This window comes from Dermacentor silvarum, chromosome 3 (assembly GCF_013339745.2).
Source record: "Dermacentor silvarum isolate Dsil-2018 chromosome 3, BIME_Dsil_1.4, whole genome shotgun sequence".
Lineage (NCBI taxonomy): Eukaryota > Metazoa > Arthropoda > Arachnida > Ixodida > Ixodidae > Dermacentor > Dermacentor silvarum.
The window spans coordinates 112,523,554-112,542,334 of record NC_051156.1 but is presented as its reverse complement, the minus strand read 5'-3'; the positions used below and the strand labels follow the sequence as shown (position 1 = coordinate 112,542,334).

The following is an 18,781-nucleotide window of genomic DNA, read 5'->3' as shown; positions in this document are numbered from 1 at the left end:
ATGACGCACAGCATGCCATGTATCTCCCGGCACTTATCGCCTATGAGGTGAGCTGTCTTGCATAGCAAGCATCGAGGCTCGCAGCTGTAATTTGGTTCCGAGTTTTCGGCTCCGCATCCCCGACATCTGACGTCGTCTTGGTTCGGGTAAACGTCCGCCCGGTATCCAAGTTTTCCGCAGGGGACACACACTTCACATTTTTTCTTGTATAGGTAGCAGCGTGTGGGGAAGCATCAGAGGTAAACTTCCACCTGCACTTTCCAGTCTTCAAACAGGAGCAATACTAAATAAAAATTAAATGCAGATTCAAAATTAAATCTGTCCGTTACGTAATACAATGAATGACTCATATCCCCTTAAGCAATGGCTCATACCCCCGTAAACGCGGCTTCCCCATTACGACGACAGAAAAGTGAAATTCTACGCTGATGATTAGCGTCAACTCAGCCTGCTGTGGAAACAGAAAACGACGACGAACGCGGGGTCAGTGGCACGAGCGCGTGCCGAGAACGAGACACCTACATGTGCAGCTCTGAGAGCAGCTGTTTTTTTAAGCGTTACGTCGCCCGCACTGGCTAGCGTATACAAGGCTTGAAAAAATATGCAGATCCCACACACTGTGGGAATCGTCGTTATGCGAAGCATTTTGCAGGCGTCTGGCTGTGCCGCATTGTTAGGGGTTCTGCAAAGTGTTACCAGGCTGACCATTCTGTTTCCACAAATCCAGTATTGTTATGTGTGACACGAGTACAGTGAACTGCAACCAACGCTTCACGACGAAAACGAAGGTAACGACGATAGCATGATTTTACGAACGGCCGAATTAATGTGAATGTGTGGCATGGAGGGGCGAAATGGGTCAGAACCGCAGAAAGTAAATGCCGCCAGCACGTGATATCCCTGAGGGGACATAAACGGGTGATTTCACGGCGATACTCTTCAGGGTTCAACATGTCCACACGGAAGATCATGCCTTTTTATAGCAATTCGGATGAGTGGCGAGGTGCAATTGCCTTGGCTGACGCTTCCACAGTGGGGTTCGAATCCGCGTTGTCGTACTCGGATACTATGCACAAAGAAAACGAAGGTCTCGATATTTGATTAGTTGGTGTGGTAACGACGAAATGGGCCAACAAAGTTGGCTACGAGCTTTGTGAGGACAGAGAAGGCGCCGTGTTGCTGTCTGGCGCTCGGAAATCAACGCTCCTGGGAAACGTGCTTTCAATTGATTCTTTCTGGATAGATGGCATGCGGCAATTAAAGGCGAGACTGATATTTGCAAGCTGGAATCACGAGGCAGCGACCATCACGGCCTCACCAACACGATCATAGTCATCGGCCCAAGGAAGCAGACAACTTGGATCACTGTGCCCGCATCAGTTCTTGTCGTGGTAATCTAATGTCGTGCGTGCATGCATTCGTGTCGTGACAATCGTGGGAATAATGGGAAAGCTTGACACAAACTATAAGCATTTACACCAATCATTTTATGACACGCATGGCTTTACATGGCCCAAATGTCACATATGCATGTAGAGAAATGCATATCCTGGATATATCCAGGTAAAGAAATGCAGAACATCTAATTTATGACATTCATGTATTAGCGTGTCATTCATCTCATGAAAAAATGTTTGTTGATATCCGTTACATTTTTGAACAAGTTATATTTCAGAATATCCATGACAGAAATGAAATAACTTGACACGCATGTCATGGCATGATTGTCATGAATGGCATAAATGACATGAAGCGATGGCGTCGTGGTCATTTATTGGCCTGGAAATGTATAGCCTAAGTATGGCGACACATGCGTGCATGACATGTACAGGAATCACAGGGAATGACATTCCCATGCATGTATCGTCAGTACTGCAATGCACTTTATGGCATTCTTCCCCTGAGGCGCATATAATTCATGCGATGACATTTATGCCATGCCATTCATGATGTTTCATTCACGCATGCCTTGTCATCCAGATTTACATCCAGATTTATATGGTGGTGAACAGACGGCAGCATCATATCATTCATACGATTAATGCTATGACTTACAGCTCCGGGCAAGGTGATGCCATTGATGTCTTGAGATAGCATGCGTGTATGCCTTATCATTTATATCGTCACGTATATGATATGTCATGAAATCTATTCATTCGTATAGGACACGGATGTTATTCTTGTGATGACATTAATATCATGTGATCGATGTCAGGACATGCATGCATTTCTTTCACGCCCTGATATATATTGAACATTATGTCATAATATACTGGCCATGACAAGCATGTCATGACATGTTATTCTTTTATGCATGCATGTAGGTCATGCCTCCCCATGCCTATTCTAATACATGTGCAGTTGAAGAAACGTTCACTTTTTAACTTTCCTTGATTACCTTAAGCACCCCTTGATAGGGATATTACATAAGGGGCATAACTTCCTACGTCGTCATGCCATTACAATGCCATGATGACGTAGGAGGTTAGGTACATATATAGCCTCAGACACCTGAAGTTCACAAAGAATGGTTCGCATTAAAAGCGCATCTTTCCATTATGTCCGCACAAGTAAAGGTACAAAAGCACAGCTGCTTGTGTCCCTTTACCTACACCCCTCCAATAACCCCGTCCCGCTTCCCATCCTCCCCAAATAGTAACAAGCAAGAGAGGAGGTCCAACCCTTGTAGAAAAAATACAGCATTTTTGCCACCAGCCCCGCTACAACCGGTAAGCGCCAACTTCACCAAGGAAGACAACATGGACTTAAGCCGACAATACACACATTTTTCTGCTTCCTTGTCCTTTTATCGAAAGCAAATTGTTCTGACGCATTTGCGAAGTTTTACCTCAAGTAATACAACGCAAAACAGCGGAAGACTTCCTGCATGTAAAATATTGTGTCAGCTTCAGTTTCAATGAAATTACAATTTTTTTCAATTATTTCATATTTTCAGTACACACGCCAAAATAGGGGTGGATGTTGTTGGGCACAAGGAGTAATTACATAGATTAAATTACATAAATCAGGCTATTTCTGTAGAAAATTAGAAAAAATTGTTGCGTACATTAAGCTTTGATACAACAGCATAGAGTTATGCGCGCACAGAATGTTCAAATCAAGTAATTGCAATAGAGCATGCCTCTAGATTCACGGACAGGGAAGTTACTGCAATAGGGCGTGTTAAATGGATTTTTACACCAACGGATTCACTCAGTATAATTTTACAATAATACAGTAAAGAGTGACATTTAGAATTTTGTTACACTATTACGGCATTACGACATCACTTGGTAGTTTATTTACCCATCCACAGTTGTAAACAGAAAAAAAAAAGTTGTCGCAGTTTCACCTGAAAGGCGAAGCATCAATTGCGATAGCAAATTTGTAGAGAGCTATACGGAGTAATGATAGTAGCTTTATCAGCTGTATAAACTTGGACATGCAGCAGCACCGGCAGCACGCAGAACTGTTGCCGACGCCGTCGGCGTTTTGCTCGCGTTCGCACAAAATGCGTGCGGCGTTGGTGAGTGTACCTCGCCCTCCTAGGCCTTCCGTCGCAACTTCAGACAATCCCCGGACTCCATCACACTCTTTATGCCGACGATATCACCCTCTGGGTATGCGAGGGCAGTGATGGATCCATAGAACAAATATTACAGGAGGCTATTGACACAGTAGAACGGTATCTGCAAGGGACAGGACTATCCTGTTCGGCGGAGAAATCCGAGCTACTGCTATATCGCCCTACACTCAAGGGCCGACCACCCAAACATCACCAAGCACAGACACACGCCGATATAACACTCACGACAAGCGACGGTCACATCATACCAACCGTGGATAAAATTAAGGTGTTAGGACTGATAATCGAGAGTAAGGGCACAAACGGCGAGACAGTTCGCAACATTGACGCAAAAGTATCGAACACGATGCGCCTTATTAAACGCATCAGCAATAAACACAAAGGCATGAGAGAGTCTAGCATCCTCCGCCTCATCCAATCATTCGTAGTCAGCCAGATCACGTACGCGGCAGCCTATCACCGATGGTTCGTCGCAGAAAAAGCAAAACTCAACAGCCTCATTAGGCGAATACATAAACAAGCACTAGGATTGCCGCAACACGCCAGCACAGACCTCTTTCTTAAACTGGGATTACACAATACCCTCGAGGAGCTTATCGAGGCGCAACAAATATCACAATACGAGCGATTGGCCAAGACTAAGTCAGGCCGCCAGATACTCGAGAATCTCGGCATCTCTTACCACACCCAACACGGCGACAAACATGACATACCGCGCGATATCCGAACTAAACTCACAGTTCCACCGATACCCAAGAACATGCACCCCGAACACAACGAGGGCAGACGCGTCAGTAGAGCCAAAGCTATGACTAAGATTTTTGGTCACAACGAGGAAGCGGTCTTTGTCGATGCAGCACGCTATCGGGACCGTCACCGCTTCGTAGCTGCGGTCGTAGACCACACACATCAATGCAAAGCAAGCGCATCAATCGCCACAAGACACGTAGAAACGGCGGAGGAAGTGGCTATCGCGCTGGCGATAGCTCACACCAATGCCTCGTACATCATCAGCGACTCTCAAACGGCCGTGCGAAACTACGCCAACGGCAGAATCTCCCCTGAGGCATTGCGGATCCTTAATACAGGCAAAACTTATGAGGCAGACAAATGCGTACAAATCCTCTGGATCCCAGCCCATACATCTCTTGATCAGCCGGAGTTCAGTCCAAACGAGGTGGCGCACAACGTGGTTCGAGGTCTCACGTTCCGAGCCGGGTTCGAAGAAGCAGCCACTCGAACGGACACCTCCGCGGTGGTGTGGGAATGGGACGATCGGCTCACTAAATTCTGTGACATTACTCAACATTATCGAATGCAAAGGCGTGAGTATCCACCACCTCACCCCAAGCTCAATAGGGCCCAGTCCGTTCAATGGCGGCAGCTACAAACACGAACATACACGAACCCTGTCATCATGAACCATATATACCCCGAATTATATACAACCAATCTATGCCAGTATTGTAACACCAGAGCCACACTAGATCACATCCTATGGGCATGTCCAGCATTAATCAGCAATACTGGGGTCGCGGCCTCCAATGAGGGCCTTCGGGCGCGTTGGGGGACTGCGCTGCTCAGTTCAGGCCTGGACCAGCAACTCTGGGCTATCCAGCAGGCCGAGGAAGCTGCCGGGAGACACGGTCTCTCCGCTGGCTCCTAGGTGGGAACCCAGCCCAGCAATGATGATGATGATAAGTTGTTCTTGAGGGAAAGGGAAAGGTTGGCGCTATCTTCTGCAGCCCTTGAGGGAGCACGGCTCAGCGCCAAGCCCAGCAATCTGCCGGAAATAAATAAAGTTCTTCTCTCTCTCTTGGTGAGTGTTGCCGGAGCGCCTGATATAAATAGGCGCTTGGTGCCACAGCTAAACGTCGCCTCCCTTCCCTCCCCCTCCCCCCCCCACGGTCTTTCGTGCGTCAGAAAAAGGCGCGTTTGCTCTACATATATGGTGATTATAAAGAAGGAAAGAGACGCCTACTTCTGCAGCCCTTAAGGGTGCACGGCACAGAACGCACGTTTGTTCTCCGCCGTGCGTTCACTCCCCGTGAAAGCACGCGTCCCTCGCGCCCTTTCACTCGCACATACAGCGTTCGGCGGCGCGCGGCGGCGATTTCATCTCCATTGACGTCATACGGAACCTCACGGCGACGGCGACGGCGACGCCGACGGCAGAAATCTGCTTTGGAGTGTCCATATAATTGCTATCGCAATAAAAAGCTATAAAGCATCCTGCTTTAACTTTTAAACGGGTGATGTGAATGGTGTGCTTGATACGTGGCAGTGATGTATCCAATGTTAAATAACATGAAAGGTGCACTTTGAAATCGCCATGGGATAAATTAGAAAAAAAATGTGACAGTTTCGCCCTAAGGGCGAAGCAATAAATGCGATAGCAACACAGCAATGTCATACGAAGTAAGGTGAGCGGCTTTGGTAGCAACAACACGCAGAACTGTTGTCGACGCCATCGGCGTTTTGCCCGCGTTAGCTCAAAATGCGTGCGGCGTTGGTGACTGTTGCTGGAGCCTCTGATATAAATAGGCACTTGATGATGATAAGTGGTTCTTGAGGGAAAGGGAAAGGTTGGCGCTATCTTCTGCAGCCCTTGAGGGAGCACGGCTCAGCGCCAACGGGGAGGGGTAAGTGGGAGCGAAAGAAGGGAGGCACTTGATAATGATGATAAGTGGTTCTTGAGGGAAAGGGAAAGGGTTGGCGCTATCTTCTGCAGCCCTTGAGGGAGCACGGCTCAGCGCCATAGAGGCACTTGGTGCCGCAGCTAAACGTCGCCTCCCTTCCCTCCCCCTCCCCCACGGCCTCTCGCGCGTCTGAAGAAGGCGCGTTTGCTCTACATATATGGTGATTGTAAAGGAGAAAAGAGACGCCTACTTCTGCAGCCCTTAAGCGAGCACGGCGCAGAACGCGCGTTTGTTCTCCGCCGCGCGTTCACTCCCCGTGAAAGACGCGCCCCTCGCGCCCTTTCACTCGCACATACAGCGTTCGGCGCGCGGCGACGATTTCATCTCCAAATGACGTCATACGGAACCTCACGGCGACGGCGACGCCGACGGCAGAAATCTGCTTTTGAGTGTCCATATAATTGCTATCGCAATAATAACGTTAAGTTAATAATCTGCATCCTTTTTCGTGCAGCCTGAATTCCGGCCTTGCCTCTTACATTTTGTACCGACTGCTCTCCGCGGTGGGGCGTTCAAAATATTTCAGCTGCCTTGTAGATTTTCTATTAATTCGTGGTATTTCGCTGTGTATATGGCTGTAACACGAGGTTTGCACACTCCATCAGTGGCATCACAACTGTTTTGTAGGCCAGGAGTTTGAACTCTGCTGTTGCATTGCTTAGTTTTTTGTCGCAGTATCCACAATTACTTTCGTGAGCTATCACAAATCAACATGCCGAGTCCAGTTTAGGCTGTCGGTAACTTGGCGGCCAACATGATCAAATTCAGGTACACAGTTTCGGGCTTTCTCGTTATATGCCATGACAAAATGCATGCGGTTGATTTATACCCGACGGCCCCGACGTCAACATGAAAACGGTTTTGTGGCGTTTACACCCACTTGCCAATTGTTGCTCCAACATCTTGCCAACTTTATTTATTATCATGTTTAACTGCCGATTAAGCTGTTTCTGATCCACCAAGGACTATGTTCTGAATATCGACAAGGAAGTGAGTGAGTGAAATAACTTTATTGAGGTCCAGAGAAGACGCAGGGGAGACCCCGCGCCACCCGGCTAGTCCCACGTAGGGACCGCCAAGCCGAGCTTGAAGGAAGCAAAGAATATTTATCGGCTGTAAAACGTCATTTGTAGCTGAGCGCTTGTATGAGCCCTTGTTCCTGTATCACCCTTATAGCACTGTGTTGGCCGTATGATTAACTAGCAACTAACCAAACCATTAGTCTTCTGTTAAAATCAGTGGCATCACGGAGTGTTGGTTTGGAACGAACATGCACTCTCTCCGCAGCTGGCGCCGATGGTCACCCCAGCTTTTTGATTGCCAGTGCTGGTGGTCAGGGAGTGAATCCAGTTGATGGTTGTTGATGTGTGTATTTTGGCGCATGACGCCGCGCGGGTTGAATTGAACAACTATATTTTGCTGCGATTGGTACTGCCCAATGAACTGCATGAATTCTCGTAGTACATTCTTATTGCTATCCATCGAAATATTACTACAAACACACACATAAGCAATTATTTATTAGTGTATCAAATGTCGCATGAGCAGGCCAATACGCATATGACAACTAAATACGAAGTAACCCGCCCCCCTCCGGAAAAAAACGATATTGTTGAAATTCTTCCTATATGTAATCCGCTGTTCTCTCACTAAGTCTGTGTAGGCTGACACACACATGTCAGTATCCAAGGAGCGGATCACGTAGAATATTTTGAGTGTTTGTGTAACTGTGTGTAAATTGTTATCTTGTGCGAGATCCGGACGCGTGTTCGCAACGACACCGTATATCCTTACGATATTGATTCCTCCGCGAAAACAGAACTACACGCGATAGCAGTATTTCAGATAGAACTTAAGAAGGTATCCAGCCGTATGCAGTAGGTTTGGGTTAACTTGAGTGGTTTCACGAGCGAAATAAAATTTATGGACCACAATCATTTCGACCGAAACGGAACTACTCATATCTACGAGATGTTTGTAACAGCATCGCAAAAAAAAACGACAGCCATAGAAACAGCATTGACAGCATCTCAGAAGTTGCTGGAGTGAGATGGAGCTCGTTCCCGAACATTTCGAACATGAGTTTGGGCGTGGGACTCTTTGGCGCAAAGGTTGCTCCCTGCCTGCTCAAAAAGAGGACAACACGAAATTTCCACAAGCACTTGTCCCACGATGAAAGTCCACGTTGTTACGATCAACATTGAAGCAACGTAGAGAAACACCGTATTGCCACCACCAAATGGCGTCATGTATGCGGCGGGTATGCAACCGCTTCTTGCACTTCACAATGCGCAGGCTGCGCCATCCTGGCCAGCGGGAGGCGTGTGCGAATTGTGATGGAGGCGAGATGTAAGCGAAGGATGTTTGGCTTAGGTTATTTCGCCCCTCTGCCAAGCATCGCGTTCACGTACGTATGGATTGGTCCGTAACTTAGACAAGACTGTCTGAATATCTCTGACGTGGGTTCGATTCCTTCTAGTAATGGATGGTAATAACTTTATTGAGTTGTCCTGCTGTTTTGACGACCCGGGCTCAGGTCTCCCACGACGTGGACGTCGAGATCTTGTCTCAGCGCCGCCTCGCGGGCCTGCTGGACAGCCCAGCGTAAAGGAAATATATATAAATATAGCCTAGTAAAGGATATATATATATATATTTATTTCTCATCGAAGAGCGGCACATACCCCTTTACTCATAGCCGCTGACCCTAGTTGCCACCGAAATGCGGCACATATACTGCTGCACAGAATGACCCAAGTCGACGTAGGAGAGGTTCATTAAAAAGCCGCACATATCCAGCGCAAGACAAGGGTAATTGGAGATCGCAGGGAGAGACGTTCCTCCTACAGTGGACATAAATATAGGCTGATGATGATGATGATCCAGTGACACGTATCTGGTCACCCGAGTTTGCGATAACGAGGTTGTGGCGGGCCGTCATAGCCAGGTGGAAGGACGACCAAGCTATGCCGTGGTATGCTCCCCGAGCTAGAGCCAGGTGTCCTGGGAAGACAACATCCGGGCATCTGGACAGCAGCGCACCAGGCTCGTGGTCAGACAAAAAGACCCCGAAAAGTGCATGAAATAGCCTAGGAAGGCGAATGACATTAACAAAGAATGCTGGCTTAATTTTACGTCAGGATTTCAAAAACGATTGATGAGACTCAGACGTTCTTTTGAGCAATATCTTGGGCAACAAACTCTGGTGCAGTCATTCATCAGCCCGTGCCCAATGTCTTTCCTTTTCTTTACTTTTAATGATGATAATTAGGCAAAGGAAGGGATCTGCTACATTGCACAAGTGAAAACAGCTTCGCAGGGTATACCCTGCAGCAATAATTTTCAGGAGTTTCAGAGTTGCTTCAAAGAATAGGAGAAAAAGGTCGGCTAGAGCAAGCATTCCTATTTAGATGATTGTCAAGGAAACTAGGTAATTTAGTTCGCAAACCAAAACATTTTTTTTGGGGGGGGGGGGGTGATTCACACCCTCGATTTTCGTTTCATTGTATCCCCTCTCGCACAGTCACCGAAAAACAGATATGTGGTAAACCCCCTGGTTATTTGACATTACACCGTTACCGCAGTAACAAACTGCTCGTCTTCTGCTAAGTTTTCTTTCTGACAAGACAATCGGATCCTATTTGAGTATGTTCTGCGAGGTTAAAGAGCATAGCAAGTTTATTTGTGTGCAGGAAATGTGTTTCTTCAAGTTTTCCGTATCTAACTGACCACCTATTTGTATCCAACAACGTTTCCGCTCTGGGTCAGGAGTGCTCATTTAATTTTTAGTTTCTGACCAAGTCCCACTGCGTTTATCGACCATCGCGCTCAGGGCATGGAGGTCCACAAGCGCAATGGAAGTTGAAAGCAATCGGCATTTACATTGAAAATAGCTGCCACTGACAGGAAGGAACAAGCATTATTCTAGGCGTACAGCATCATGTCTGTTGGCCTTTCTTGTACAATTCAATTTCCGCGGTAAATGACCGCTCCTCGCGTACAGTTGGATGGTTATGAGTGCATAACCGTCCCCGGCCCATCTGTGACTACCTGTCGTGACAGTTTAGTTCCTCCAAATTAAGCTAGGACTATCTTTCTATCAACCTAAGGAGGTACACATAATATCCTGCATCTGTGGGTGCACTAAGTGCATGAGAATACAGATATAAAGTATATTGTCGCAACTCATTCGCCTGTTTTGTCACAGGCAGCTGGTGGACCCACTCGAACAGCTGCGCAGGCAAAAAATAGCTTTCGTACATAGCTTTCATTTAACATAGAACGACAGGAAGCAGGGATTAAGTTGACAAAGATCCATGGTTTCAAAAGTTAAGCCTAAATACAATCGACACGGTTGGACTTTGCGTTTTCTTTCTTTTTGCGTCCGTGTGTAAAGCATCTACACTTTCTAGGCAGCTCGTCTACTCAGCGTATTACAGATTATGCGGCGCTATAGAACTACCTTTCACAGAGTCAAAAGGGATGTTTAAGTGTTAAAACAAGTTTCGGGGGCTTTGCAGAATGTTCATGCGAAATCAGCGCTTTTATGACACAGCACGTATCTTTCACAATTGTTGCGTCGGTCAGCCTGCAGCGCCCATTCCGGGACAACTTGTTTGCCAGGCTTATCAGTGGGCTCGTCTCTGCATCATTAGCATTAGCAGAACGTGTCTCGCCAGTCTTTTCAAGAATAATAAGTCAAAGTGCACATTTATATTTCCGGGAAGAACCGCAACGAATCAACCCCGACCACATGTTATGGTGTTTTATTCCTTCGTAATTTTGTTTTGGCAAATTTTTCGAGCACTACGACGGTGGGAAGAAATGCAGTTCACTCTCCTTGCCCTGCATCAGACTAGCTGGCCTGATCATCATCTCCACAGCGGGGAACGAATAGTGGTACAATTGGCCTCCATTGTTTCGCACGCTCCAGTCAATGCCATCGGCGTAGCTCTCATGAAATCCGTTGAGGTTGAGACCATTCGGGTTGCATGCATGGCAGTTGTAGTACCACCATCCTCCTCGGTATGCTTCTGCGCAGTTGTTATTCCCGGCATCATTATCGCGGTCAAAGGTAGAGAATTTTTGACCGTCGTGGTGCCTCATTGCGTCCCAGCCTGTGAAGAAATCATGCATTTAGGAGCAAAAGAACAATTAAATAAAAAATACGAAATGAAGCTACGAACATAATTGGAAATGTTACGTGTTCCTCGCTGATTGAAATGCAGAAACTATGAGCAAAAATAGATCAAACGCGACGGAAAGACAACTTACGGCTGGTATAGGAGCCATGCCTGCATCTTGTAAATTACGCGCGATTATTGTTAACCCAAAGCGGGGGCCTCTCAATTTGCAAGTTTTTTATGTGCTTTTCAAGGTCTATGCAGTTGTCATACTTCCTTTGAATATGTATAATGCGAACCCGGGGGATTGACTATAACAGTGGCTTCCAAGTCACTGCGGCGTCACAGGTAACTAACACGCCGAGAACGCTGCTCGGTCGGGCCTTCAAGGCGACGAAGAGGAGGCGATACCTTTATCAAGGGTAGATGCCACTAGAGAACTTTGAATGCTCTCCCAGGATATTACTTTCTTCATGTAAAACACACCAAGTTTTGGAATCAACCGGCTGCACCACATAGACTCTTCTCTCCGCCTTCGCATCCCACCTGGACTCTGCCGACGCGAAGCTACACGGCTTTGTCGAATATGGCTAGAAGGGGCCTTACGAAGTCTTTTGCATACCGAAACGGATGGGCCGTCGACGCCTCGTGTGATCACTGTGGTAACGAGGAGACTATTCTACATCTTCTCTGTGACGCTCCTCGCTACAATTTATAGAGGTGAGCCCTCGTAATTGCGATAGCGTGCTTTTACCAAGACCTTTAAGTACGGAAACAATTTTAGAATGCCCACTTCAGCAGTTATCGCAGCGGAGGTCGACGAGAGCACTGTTGCATTCCTTAAGCACAACAGACTTGGAGAAGCCGCTGTAGCCTGTACTGATAGTCATTGCCCTGCAAGTGCTACTGTGCTGTGCGACGAATGTATGTGGTTACCGGAACCGACTGTAAATGTGTATTTGTGTTGCCTTTCTTTCTCTCTCGCTCTCTACTTTCCTGTGGCTTTAACTACCCTTCCCTTTCTCTCCAGCATAGGGTAGCAAACCCTATCTTCCGCTCTGGTTAACCTCCCTGCCTTACCACTTTCTTCTCTCTTTCTCTCTTGGGATTGACTTTTTTATTAGAACCCTCCGGCAGTGAGAGCGTAAGAGAAATCATGTGCTCCTAAATTTACGTACTACGCGAAGCCTGCGGTTAAAACGGTGTCCGTCATCCACAGTCAAAACGGTGCGGGACACTGGCCAACACTCCCAAGGCTAATTCTGCACACATACCCAAATACCCGAGAATTTTGGGGGAAGGACGGCCGCTGCATTACAACAAATGCAGTGCAGCGCAAGCTAATCGCGAAAGGTGTCAAAATGGCTTCCCAAGTGCATGAAGTTATCCTTTGGTGCACTTCCATTTTTATTTCTGCTGTACAATTAAAATGATTTCCTATGTTTTCTTAACTTGATTGTCTTATCAGCACACACGGTTCCAACTAAGAGAACAAATCGAGTCTGTCGCTTCCCGTTCTTGTTCTTGCTGAACTAAGAATAGAAATGTCGTTATATGGCAGGTCTCTGTCCTGTGAAGCCGCGCCATGGGAAGAATAACGCGTTCTTGTCGCAAAACGGAGTCCACGTGTAGGTCACGGTACTCATGATATTGAGTTCGCAACAAAACCGAATAACTGGCGGTTTTTCGTCAATGCACAGCAGCAAGACGTTTGTAACATTGAAGTTCACTTTTTCGTATGCAGACCTGTCGGTAATTGTCAAAATAAAACTTCTGTCCAAGGTAATGAACATTATTGAGGTAATAAAGCTGTTCTTGGCACGTGTGCGGCGTGTTATTTTTCAATTTCCGTAGCACATAGAGATCACTTGTGCTTCCGTTCATATGGATTCATTGAAAAATGTTTACGTAGAAAAGGAGTGGCTCAAGAGGCTTCAGTTCATATAAGATTAGTACTATATAGAGAAAGTTACTTCTGTTTGGCAAACATATTTGTTCGTCCGTGTAGCAAGCCTGTATTGATCATTATTTAACGAAAAAATATAATTCCCGCATTTCCTGCTAAATTTCCTATTTTGTATGGAGAGTGTACTAAATTAAATGAATGCATAACTGAAGCTCGGTGTTCGTGTGTAATAAACAACTTAATAACTGTCTTACCTCACCGCCAAAGAAGTAGTCAGAATTAATTTTTTACATGCGTGCAAGAAGCTTGTAGTAATGCTACGCGACGATGTTCGTCGTTACACATTTCGAGTAATTCGGATATCGGATGTTCTATTTCACGCTTACATGATTCGTAAACTTCCCATTTTAAAATTTTTGAATAAATGTGCTCATCCTCCAATTTAGTGAGGATACTAGTGCGGGAGAGGTCGCACTCATATTTTTCAGAGGATATGGCGCTTCCATAGAAGTCTCAAGTGGAAGAGTCGACGAGGCTTTTGCCATATTAAATCACAAACCAACCTGGAGGGCCTATCAAGTCTCCCATTTTAAGCTTGAACAAATTCGCTTCATTCTCCACACGAAAGTTGTTGTAGTAGATGAACGCTTTGTCTTGTGTAGAGTTCCACAGCACTACGCGAAGAGTCACGTTTTCATTGCCGGACGTCAGGGCGTGCAGGGCCTTGTTTCCTGCACAGAGAACGACAAATGCAGTTGTGTTTATCTGTTGAAACTGCGTGGTTGTGTGTGAAGTGAAGTTTATTTTTCCTTCTTACAAAGGAGCAAGCCGGGGCTAAAAGCTGGAAGGCCTGACGAAGGCCTCGGCTCCCTTGTGCAGTTTGACATCATATAACGCATAACTGAAAATGTAACAATGTAAACACGGAATCTCAGATGAACATACAGTTATTACAAAGAAGCAAATAACAAGCAGACATCAATAAAGTGGCGCTATACAAAACACAAGTCAGAATCAAATAAATATTGTTTGGTTTGTTTTTTAAATACGCTCAAAGAAAGACCAAAATTAACATTTGTTGACACCTTATTAAGAGTTGAAATTACCTGAAAATTTAATTTTTGTTTGCCATATTACGTGTTTTAGGAACCTGGTCGATTTGTGTACGAAAATAGTATGCGTCAATAGACATAGGATAGTTTTGTATGTGTAATTTACTATTTTTGATATGTTGCAGCAGACGAAACGGGTAGACCTGATTCACGTTAAGCAGATCATACCTGCAAAATAACGGCAACGTGGACAAATCTTTTGGTCTGCCATAGTAACCACGGATGTACCGCAGGGCTCTCTTCTGAAGTATTAGTAGTTTCTGATAGTTAGTAGAAGTAGTGGTTCCCCATACTAGAACACAGTAGGTTAACTTAGAGTATATAAGTGCATAATCTGCAGTCTTAACCACACAGGTACCAGATTAGCTATTTTGTAGAGACAGCCAACACTTCTACTTATTTCACGTGTAAAAAGACATACTTATACGTGTAAAAAGAGATAACAATATCATTGATATCATTTGAAGCCCTATATACCTGAGATGTTATAGAGCGTGCATGCATGTGCTCGTGGATGCGTCTGAAATTGTATGCTCCCGTGTGTGCGCGACGCATATACACTAATTCGATATGTATTCTGATAAGCGATAAAGCCATTGGGTTTTCAATGAAGTTATTAATACAAATAGTCGCAAATATCTACCCGCAGTCACATTTGCCCGTGTTCCTCCAACATTTTGCCTTGCATAGATTACGTTCTGACCCATATGACAGGTTTATTTCGATAAATATTGTGCACATTGAAATTGGGGCATTGTAACTCTACTCATTGACATTTTTGTTTAAACCTCTAAATTACAACAACAATAATAAAACTTTTTATTTCGGTTCACATTATACACTGCAGAACGTGAAACATCGGGCTAAAGATGTTTTGCAACACCTGACAAAGGCCCCGCCTCCCATCGGTAGTTCCAGCACATGCGGTTGCAGCATAAATGTTACAAAATGTTGCGCACTTTTTACTGAGTAACTAAGTGCAATTCAAGCTTGTACCATGTCACACGTAATAAAAGCAACAGATACAAAAATTTCATGTTGAAAGCTAAAATATATTTCGGCAACGCAAGTCATTATGTGAAATGCAAAATAGTAGTTTAAAATCAGGCATTGGTAGTTGCAGAGCATTCACTGTAGATACGGAAATCACGAATAGTTTTGCATTTGCGTCAAGTGAGAACAGAATTCATAGAAGAAACGCAGTTTTCAGTAAAGAGCAATGGTCAATATATAATACATGTGTTGCTGGCTCATAATGGTGTTCCTCCTTGCAGTTGAGTAATTTTTAATTTACCATGCTGAAAAAAACTACTAAAACAAAAAACCTACTATCCTGAGGTAATGCTGATAATGACCGTCAGTTTGTGTGCCCGTTTTATGTATACACATGACCTGAGACGCAAGTTCGCTTATCGGAGCGAGAAGCAAGGTACTCGGCTTAACCTATTCTGACATTGGTTTGCTTTCACAGTCGGCTTCATGCTCAGACAACGATGTCTGGTAGTGGTTTAAAAAAAACACGTGTTGCATTGTGTGAATCACTTTGCACCAAGGAAAGTAATAGTTGTCGGCAACACCCAGCCGGTGAATAAAAACAAAATTGTGTGCTTGTAACGAAAGAGAAACAATAATAGAAAGCGGCATCGGTAGTACCTTTGTGATGATCATATGCGCAAGCTTTGAACGCTGTGCACTCATCTTAATCAAAGCATTAGAAAAGCAAAAGACTACTATCACGGTGCCACTATGAAAGGACTTCTCCTTTCGTCCAAGGCGAAATATTTGCGGCATTCCTTTTCTAATGCAAGTGCCATGCCGGGCCTTTGTATTACTATTGAAAGAGTATCTCGTAAAGCATAATTTGCATAATTGTTTACCGACTGTTTCTGTCCAGTGTTAAAAGATGAGAACGGTGAAAATCCCACTGTTTGTGCCCTGAATAGTGTGTTCTTGATCAGTGAGGTTAACAAAACAGAGCAAGGTGTCCTACCGGTTTTACTTACCACCGATACCAAGACATATTCTGGCATTGATGGCGTATCCACGGTATGCCCTGTCATGCCCAGTGGTGCTCGTAATTTTTGGGCGTAATTTTTAATGAGGCTTTACACCTATCGGTGTTGCCCAATGAATAGAAATTGCACACTAGTGTCCCCACGCCTAAAGCAGGAGAGCATGATTGCTATATTCTTATAGACCCAGCAAAAGTTCTTGAACATTTAACCTTATAGAATCATCTAAATTCCTTGAACCTTGAACCATTATCCTTTAGCCTTGAACCTTTAAACATGTAACACCTTTACTATAGCTTCACGGTATTCTCGATCCGAGGCCGCAACGTTTTCACCAAGTGCTTTCTACCACTACGGAACCAAAATAAGCGAGTTATGATTTTATGGCTGTTGCGGATGGGCAAGGGAAAATAATAAAGTTTCTTATATATTGAGAAATCCTCTGACGGGGTATCAGAAACCCGAATCCTGATAAAACATAGCCCGATCATAAAAAGTGATTTCTTTTTTTTTAAATTTAGATTCAAGGCTACCTTTCCACAAAACAATAAAATGCAAAAATAGGTGCGTTCTAAACTTCGTTCAATATTCGCGTTCAAAACCAGCGCTATCCAGAACTTCTCATGTATGAGTGCTAGGAAACGTGTCTTTCTTATTTTTATAATTATATTCAGCAGAAACTGTCAGTTAAAATGATTTACTCACAATTGCGTTCTATATAAAGAAATCCGTAGTACTAATGACCTGGCAATTTTACATTTCTCTCGATCTACCTTACATTTAATGTGCCGCGACAGGGCAAATGAAACTCAATGTGAGAGATACTGCTGAAATGACCGGGACGCGGGAATGGCATCTTTTATATCATAAGTATTAAGTCGGTAGGCAAACCTTAGATTTGGTGACAAGTTGCAAATATTTGGGCGCCTCGATCACCTCGGACCTAACGTAGAATGAGCACGTACCGTGCGTAGGAAAGAAAGCAGTACAGGACCTTGGTCACTTGAGGCGATGAATACGAGATACACCGCGTTTAATTAAGGAGGTCTCTTACAAAAAATTTGTCCGCTTGATTCTTGAGTACGCATCGCTCGTGTTGTATGCACGTAGGGATGATAACGTAAAGATTGTATAAAAAATGTACAGAAAGGGGATGACATTTCTATTTAGTTCCTTTAGCCGGTATGCATCACCGAGTGCGATTCTGGAAATAGATGCATCAGATACCCGTCATAAAAGGCGATATAAAGATCGGATGAAGTACTTGCATTCCAGTTCACATCTAATGCTAGGCATAAATACGAAAACGCACACTAAGCCTCTCACTTGTCGATCCACCCAGTCCAGGCGCGCTAGAATGCTTAAAGAGTACCACTGCAAAACTGAAGCGTGCATACATTCATTCTTTCCTCGAAGTACTGGGCAATCGAATGTACGCTGGGAGTCACTGGGAGTCACTGCGACACTGGTGCAATCGCTGGATAAGAGCTGGGTCACACTGGACGAGACGCTGGTCTCAGTGCTATGACGCTGGGGCGCACTGGTGTGCGCTGTACACGCGCTGGTTGTCGCTGGAGCTCGCTGGCTCGCACTGGACGCTGCGCTGGTTTCGTTTGTGCCGAACTGCCGGAGTACAGGCTCTGTTGAATATTTAATGCTTGATACAATTTTATGGGCATCTCCTGTCCAAAAAACAGACTCCTGTCCTAAATAGCGCTATAATTTGGAATCATAAATGTCTGTCTCGTGTCGGTGATGTTGCAGCTTGGAATAAAGATGCTTGAGCTAGTCCATGCATATGCGACACTTCAGATCACTTTCGCTTTGTACATTTCCGCTTTGACTGTGCGGATAGCTGTATTCGTGAACGTAATTACGCTAATGAAGATAACGCCTACTTTTCTAGTAGTTTGTACGCAACCGATGCCTGCGAGTTTTCTCAGTGTTGTACAGTCGACACGAAACCCAGGAGCCGTTCAGACGCGTTCGAACGGACCTCAGGAAGCCTGCCGCTGATTGATATTATCGCACCGACAACAAAACTGTGGCGATTCGTGCGCTTCCACTTTCTCTGGTGTACTAAAAATAATAGTTAAAAGGTTCTGAAGCTCAAATGCAAACATTTTCGCGTTCGCCTGGCACCGACACCGAGATCGTTCGCTTCCACCGAATATTAGGCCTACCATATCCACCGAGTCCATCCGTGCACTCTATCGGCCCGGCTAGGCTGAGGAATCAACAAGTCTAACGAGGATAAATCACTCTGTAGTTCAGTTTTCCCGTCGGTGGTTTTAAACAGACCATTCTTTCGTGTATACAGTGTCAACACAACAAGCGATGAGC

General features: G+C 45.1%; 1 protein-coding gene across 5 annotated transcripts in view; it reads right to left on the bottom strand.

The window, feature by feature from the left end:
- Window positions 1–11,064: 11,064 nt before the first annotated feature.
- LOC119445700 (techylectin-5A) overlaps window positions 11,065–18,781 on the bottom strand; it is a 96,952-nt gene continuing 89,235 nt past the window's right edge. For all 5 annotated transcript variants that reach the window (XM_037709981.2, XM_049663540.1, XM_049663539.1 and 2 more), the window contains exons 5-6: window positions 13,878–14,045; window positions 11,065–11,402 (exon numbers count right to left, since the gene is read on the bottom strand). In XM_037709981.2, the coding sequence (XP_037565909.1) occupies window positions 11,092–11,402; window positions 13,878–14,045 (479 nt within the window). In that variant the 3' untranslated portion in view covers window positions 11,065–11,091. The remainder of the gene's footprint in view (window positions 11,403–13,877; window positions 14,046–18,781) is intronic.